Source organism: Caenorhabditis remanei, chromosome II (genome assembly GCF_010183535.1).
Source record: "Caenorhabditis remanei strain PX506 chromosome II, whole genome shotgun sequence".
Taxonomy (NCBI): Eukaryota; Metazoa; Nematoda; class Chromadorea; order Rhabditida; family Rhabditidae; genus Caenorhabditis; species Caenorhabditis remanei.
The window spans coordinates 4206775-4213923 of record NC_071329.1 but is presented as its reverse complement, the minus strand read 5'-3'; the positions used below and the strand labels follow the sequence as shown (position 1 = coordinate 4213923).

The window sequence follows — 7149 nt, the reverse complement described above, 5'->3', positions numbered from 1 at the left end:
AGCGTCCTATTGCCACGTCATTGTCCCCCCCCCCCCCCCCCCCCCCATCTTCAACTTTTACGACAACCATTTTACTGGGGGGCCATCTGGCCTCCCCCCCTCCCCCCCGTATAACTTGTAACATATGTGAGCAGCAGGAGCAGATAACTGGTAATAAAAATGAGAAGAATAAGAAGACATTGAAGGCGTGCGTGTGTGGTGTCTTCGGTTTAATTGGTTGGGGCAAGAATGGAATATTTGAATTTTTGGGATGGCAGCTAAATTAGATGGTGGATAAAGGGTTTAAGGGATCAAACAGGGGATACCACACGACCTAAAAGTGCCAAACAAGGACGAGGACTAAAAGTTCACTGTCTTGACTCAAAGGCGCGCCTTCGGCGCGTTTGAATTGAAAAGAGCTGGAAGGGAGCTCCGAGACCCGAAATTTTCGAAAAATTCGCATTTTTCAATTATTTTATCTATAGGCACTTCCAGACACGCTGATTCCAGAAAAAGAAACATTTTTGCGTTTTCTGCGTCTCCTGACACCTACAAATCAAAGTTTGAGAATTGTCACAAGTCACTTGGGTGTACTGTAGCAGTTTTGAAGTGATCCGGATTCCTAGAAATTTCTGTGGGAAATTAAATTGATTTTTGGAATTAAAAGGCTTTGTATGTTATTCATCAACCAAAAAACCAAAAAAGTTCAAAACTTTCTAAATAACAGAACTCACCTGCTAAGCCAAGAAAGATACTCAATATTTGTGAAGTTTCGCTGACCACGTCAAGGCTTACCTTTCACCACACTGTTTTGAATTTTATACCATCTAGTAGATCAAATCAAGATCTCCATTTTTGTAGTTGACAACTTTTTTGTACAACACCTCCCTGCAAAGATACAACGCTTTGAACTTTGCTTACTGCCAAGTGGAGGAAGGCTCGGTCTTCATGACGCCATAACTGCTCAGGGAGAGGTCGTACAAAAAAGTTGCCAACTGCAAAAACGGAGATCTACACTTGTTCTATAACATATCAAAAATTCAAAAGACCGGAGCCTTTTCTGAAGCCGTGACGTCATCTCAAAAGTTGGTAATTTTTAGAATTTTTCATTTTTAAGGAAAATGAAGTTTCAGTAAAAAATCTAAGAGTTTGGTAAAGAAAATAGTTTTTTGACATTAAAAATGACCTATCATACAGTAATCAAACCAAAATCATCAAAAACAGAAATCAGAAAATCAGAATTTTGTCTTAAGCTACACACAAAGCACACAAAACAAATGCCCCAAAACTATCCACTTACTTATACGCCTAATACGGTTTTCAATAAACTTTTGTCTTGTTATGGCGGTGGTGGTAGATCAAATACGAACCCACCGCTCTCTCTTGCTCCGTGAGCAACTTTTGTCTCGAGTGCGCGCGATTACCTGTACATCGACGCATGATGTGAAGCCGTATTGTACTGCGAGAGAGAGCCGACAAACACTCGACTCAACAGCCTTTTCTTATTATAATGTCAAAACAAAAGGAAATGGAAATTTTGGAATATCGAAGGGATGAAAGCAAAAAAAGAAAAAAGATTCTGGAGGTATGGGGAATTGAACCCCAGCCCTCTCCCATGCTAAGGGAGCGCTCTACCACTGAGCTATACCCCCGGCTGGCGGGGTGGGTATGGAGGGCATAGAAGAGAGTGGCGGTCGGCGCGCCAGGTGGCAATCTGTGTGGAAAAATTTTGTTGACTAAATAAAACGAAATTCTTTTCAGTGAAATAAAAATAAATTTATTAGATACACGTTTTAATATTAATATTTTTCAAGGATCATTATATTAAATTAATAATTCAGAACAGCATCAATCATTTACAACTTCTTGAATGGCTCGTTCTTCTCCAAATGCTCGTGGAAGCAATCGCGGATCTCGTTGAAGTTCTCGGTACAGAAAGCGTAGTTCAGGTAGTCGGATGGGGCTCCCTTATGGGCGGTACAGTACTTGAGACAGTCTCCGGAGACTCCCTTGTCAATGCAACACTTCTCGTGGTTGTGACGGAGGGAGGCGCAATCCCACATTTGTCCGACAGTTGGTCCACGCTCTCCACAGGTCGACATGAAGTTGAGGATCTGGAATTTAAGATTATTTGAATGCTTTCAAAAAATCGAGAAAAATTGAGTGAAATCAGGTCGGGGAACGGCGGTGAGAGAGCGTCGCTTGAGGCGCCCAACTGGGGGTTTTATTACCATCCTGAAGCCCATTGTTCTCAAGTGTGCCCGTGGCCTAGTGGCTAACGCGTTTAATTTTCAAAAAATAGGTCAGGGGTTCGAGTCCCGTGCTAGTTTTTTTGTTTTTTGAGTTCTTTTTTCCTGCGAGATATTTGGTCTAAAGGGTTCTAGATTGTCTAGCTATTTAAAATCGTTGTGTTGAGAGGTCGTTTGTGCTGGAAAATGTGAAAAAAGGTTTTCAGAAGGAGAAACTTGGTTTCATTTTAAAACAAAGGATTTTTGTTGTCTTTCTACATTATTTTCAATTTTTTCTGGTTCTGGAACCTCAAAAATCCTCTCAAGTTGCATCCTGCTCAATCGCCACCGCGCCCCTCCTTTATCACGGTCTCTTCGACCTCAGAACTGCATTGCAAGCGTAGCCTTCTGGCTAACGCTCCCCATTTTCAAAAAACAGGTATCGGGTTCAACACCCACTCCCTCCAAATCTTTTTTTGCATTCTTTATTTTCTCTCCCCAACTCACGTTAGCTTGAGAAATAGCATTGAAGTCGCAGAATCTGTCAACACACTCCTTATCAGCGTCCTTCAACGTCGCACAGCACTGCTTCAGCTTCTCATTTGGAGTAGCGGCGAAGGCGAGGAGTGGCAAGGCCAGGACGATAAGGAATCGGTGCATCTGGAAATAAGAAGAAATATGGATGAAAATAAGAGAAATGTAGGGATAAGAAGACAATGATTACCAACCAATGAGGAATCCTTGTCAAGGTCTGTCTTTTATATCGGGTCGTCTTCCCCTGGGCGGTCTCCACCTCCTGACGGGGGGATCGGGGTCAGTTGAGATAAGATATGGTGACACGGAGAAAAAGAGAGACTATCATAACAATATACTTTTGTATCACGGCGATTTTTTCCGTGGTCAGCAGTGTCAACGTTGTTGCAACAATCCCCCGGCACCTTCTAGTACAGATAAGAATAAGAAACGAGAAAAGAAAATTTATTGTAGTAGGTCAAACATTAATGTCTTGTTATATTATGTTAGTCACTCTTTAAATCCGTTCGCTACGAGAAGACTGAGTGACGTGGCGGCTAGAAGACAGCAACCGACGACAAGGAATAGCCACGACGTTTGGAGGAGTTGGGAGGTTTCTAAAGTCCAGATGGATGATGGTAGAGAAGATGAAGATTTTTCGTTCTGTAAGAATTCAAAAAATTTAATGAAAATTAATTAAATAGAAGGTTTTTCAGAAATTTTGCAAAAAGTTTGAGCTTTCAAATTTATTGAGTTTCCCAAATGACGTCACGACTTCAGGTCTTGTCCTAGGTTTATGAATTTTTGATATGTTAAAGAACAAGCCCAAATCTCAATTTTTGCAGTTGACAGCTTTTTTGAACAACTCCTCCCTGCAGAGATACAACGCTTCGAACAAAAATTATATTTTCTTAAAAATTCGAAAAAATGACCAACATTTGAAATGGCGTCACGGCTTCAGAAAAGCTCCGGTTTTTTGAATGTTTGATATGTTATAGAACAATTAAAGTTCTTCAAATTTGTAGTTAACAAATTTCTTGTATGACCGCTCCCTGAACAGTTTTGACGTCTTGAATATCAGAAAAACAGTTATTTTTCAAAAAAACCAAGAAATCTGTAAACTTCGAGAGTACGTTACGGCTTCACAAATAATCCAGTACTTTCAATTGTTATACCATCTTGTAAATTAAATCTAGATCTCCATTTTTGTAGTGAACAACTTTTTTATATCGGTACTCCCTAGAGAGTTACATCACGGAGAAGAGAGTCTACCTCAGAGATGGCGCGGTACCGTATCTCTCTAGGGAGTGCTCGTACAAAAAAGTTGTCAACTACAAAAATGGAGATCTAGATTTGATCTACACAGCTAATATAAATCTGACTAATAAAACCATACCAGCCCACTTCCTGATTATCTGACTAATCATTTAATCCTGATCACCCTACATACATTGCCCTGACACACCCTTCTTGTGAGGTGTGTGTTTTCCATGTGTTAGTTATTTGTTATCTCTCTTATTCGAAAAAATGTGTCCTTATTGACACAGATTTCTTCTCTATCTTTTTTTATGAGGATGGTCTAGTGACGTTTAGACGCAATAATATGGTCGTAAAATAGAAGCGGGGTGATGGTCAAATAACCTATTTTATCATAGGTCTAGAACGTTCTAACAATTTCTCTGCTAATAGATAGAAATTTTAAAATAAAATTTATATGAGTAGAAAGCTGAAAATGAGTGGATTCTGAATCTGTTTTCATATTTTTTCTAGCATCAAAATTAAATGAGAAACTAGGATTTTCCGGATAGCTTGAAAGTACCGTAACCCTATTGTTTTTTTATTTGATACCAGATTCAGAATCCTCACGAATTCAGCTTTTCAGTCATACAAGTTTCATAGTTTCAGCTTTTTTGTGGCCTGGTATATACAGTACCGGACAAAAAGGTATCAATTTTGGCTGTTTTCAGTAGAAAATGACCAACTTTGACAGTGTATTTCGGTGTCACTTGATTGTCCGATAAACTCAAGTTTATATGGGTTGGACAGAGCAAAAATAGAACTTCATTTTTTTAGTAGACCATTTTTTTGTATGGACACTACCATGAAAGTTACAGGGTATCAAAGTCGAAATCTCCAAAATTTCGCTAATTTGCATTGAAATTAGTCGATTTCAGGGAGTAATGGGTTTCTTTGTCTGTAACTTTCATGGTAGTGTCCCTACAAGAAAATAATCAACTTGAAAAATGATGTACTATTTTTGCTCTGTCCAACCCATATAAATTTGAGTTTATCGGACAATCAGGTGACACCGAAATACACTGTCAAAGTTGGTCATTTTCCACTGAAAACAGTAAAATTGATACCTTTTTGTTCGGTACTGTAACACCATGCGTTGCAAATATTTCGAATTTTCATAACATGAAAAGTTGAAATTCTGAGGATTTAAAATCTGTTTTCAAATTTTGAAAAAATGGGAAATGAAAAGTTCGGTTTTCATGTCAAAATTCTCGTATCTCGTTTCGTTCACTGAATTTGAAAACAGATTCTGGATGCCCGCAACTTCAGCTTTTGTTGCATATAAGATTCATTAGCAAAATCCAATTAGGCAACGCCCCCTTTTTTGCATTCCCGTAGCATGTCCTGGTATTACAATCTGATGTCCAAATTGCAGTTTAGGGTTTCAGATTTTGAACATATTTTTTAAATACCTAACATTTCAAAACTTTGAATTTATATTTCAATTTTGAAAATGTGGGATCCTTATAAGTTTTAGAACTACAAGACTTTTAGTTTGAGCAATTTTTCATCCTATACTTTCGCTTATTTCAACATTTCCAAAAATCCAAAATCTATTTTCTTACCATCTCCACCTCCTTGTACCCTCCATCCCTCGTTTTCCTCTTCTCTATCATCCAAACCATCACCGCCGTCACCAAACACAAGGCAGTTGGCACACTAGTCAACACAATTTCCATAAATGGCTCCGACCATGTCTTACGGTATTTCGCTGCGGCTACGTAGATCGCTGCCACTATAGTTAAACACTATTACAGGTCGAATTTCAGAAAAGTGGGAAAACCTGCAAGAGTGTAAGATGTCATTCCAGTGATACGATGTGCCCAGTTGAAGATTTTTCGTTGGGAGTTGGAAGGAGCGCATCTGGAAAAATAGCAGAGTGCGGTAGAGCGCGGTTGCATTGTTTAGGCTTATTAGGTTATTAGGTTAGGGTAGTTAGGCTCAGTAGTACCTGAGGCTTACCACCTTAGGCTTAGGCTTCTTACCTTATATTCAAGCGTTTAGGCTTCGTTCCCTGTTCCAATTGGGATGACCCCTAATACCTTAGGCTTGCGACTTTAGCCTTCTCAACAGAGCGTACTTACCTCAACAAGCTATTCAAAGGCTGTGAAACCGCCAACACCGTCGAAATCGTTCCCAAATCGGCATGCCACTGCGTCCAATACCAGGCAACCGACCCGGTACCCTTCCAGGTGAAATTCGTGGAGACAAAGATACAAATTATTGAAGTACAGATACAACAGACGCCGAGAAAAGTGAATGAGCGATGGATTTGGAACCAGACAGGCATGCCGACGAGTTTTTGGTTTTGGAAGAGTTGTTTGCCGAATCTGGCGAATAGAAAACCGGTTGGCACGAAGAATAGCCAGCCGAGAAGCATGAGGATGGCTGGAAAGGTGTTCTATAATCCTAAATACCGTAACCCGTTTACCATGTGCCTTCACCAGAAACCTCTTGAACTCTTTGCTAAGCCCCGCCTCTATTATTGGGCTACAAATTTCTTCAAACTTGAAAACTTCTGATTTCTCATCGTTCCATTGCAACAGAGAAGGCGCATTCTGAAAACAAATTTTCCTACGTTTTTCTTTGTTGAGAAACTGACCTTTTTAAACAAGTGATTAAGATGGAAATCTATCTGACAAGACGTCAAATTTTCCGCTCTGAGATTTTCAAACTTATAGAGTTTTACGTCTAAATTTGAGTCGCCCACAGGGAATCCGCATGTGAATTGGAGAAGGTTAAGCTGGAAGAAATTTGGTTTTTTTGTGGGAAAAGAATTTGATCTACATGGGAATTGACTATGAAGAACATTTTGATGATTTGGTTCCGAACGTTTTTTTCATAGAATTCAATCTTCTGAAGGGTCAAATGACAGGCAAAAAAGAGAAACGGTAATTTTTAAATTTTGCGTTCAGAAGGTTTCAAACCTGCTTGAATTTCAACAAAATCTAGATGTTAGGTAGTTACATCTACAGTAATGACCATAATTCTAACACAGCTTTGGCCGTTTTCAGTTGAAAATTTCCAAGCTTGAGAGTGTGTCATGGTATGTCCCGTCAAGAAAAATTTTAATGGATCATATAGATAGCAAGTAGAGCTCCATTTTTGTAGTTGACAACTTTTTTCTACGGAC

At 39.4% G+C, this 7149-nt stretch overlaps 2 protein-coding genes across 2 annotated transcripts; both read right to left on the bottom strand.

Moving 5' to 3' along the window:
• Nucleotides 1–1835: 1835 nt before the first annotated feature.
• Nucleotides 1836–2867, bottom strand: GCK72_004459 (uncharacterized protein; the record flags this gene model as incomplete). The annotated part of the gene is made up of 2 exons (XM_003101048.2): nucleotides 1836–2093; nucleotides 2715–2867. The coding sequence occupies 2 exons, from the start codon at nucleotides 2865–2867 to the stop codon at nucleotides 1836–1838; spliced, it is 411 nt and encodes a 136-aa protein (XP_003101096.1).
• A 363-nt stretch (nucleotides 2868–3230) lies between these two features.
• GCK72_004458 (uncharacterized protein) lies at nucleotides 3231–6396 on the bottom strand (the record flags this gene model as incomplete). The annotated part of the gene is made up of 4 exons (XM_053724692.1): nucleotides 3231–3383; nucleotides 5582–5751; nucleotides 5800–5879; nucleotides 6101–6396. The coding sequence occupies 4 exons, from the start codon at nucleotides 6394–6396 to the stop codon at nucleotides 3231–3233; spliced, it is 699 nt and encodes a 232-aa protein (XP_053588886.1).
• Between the last annotated feature and the right edge of the window lie 753 nt (nucleotides 6397–7149).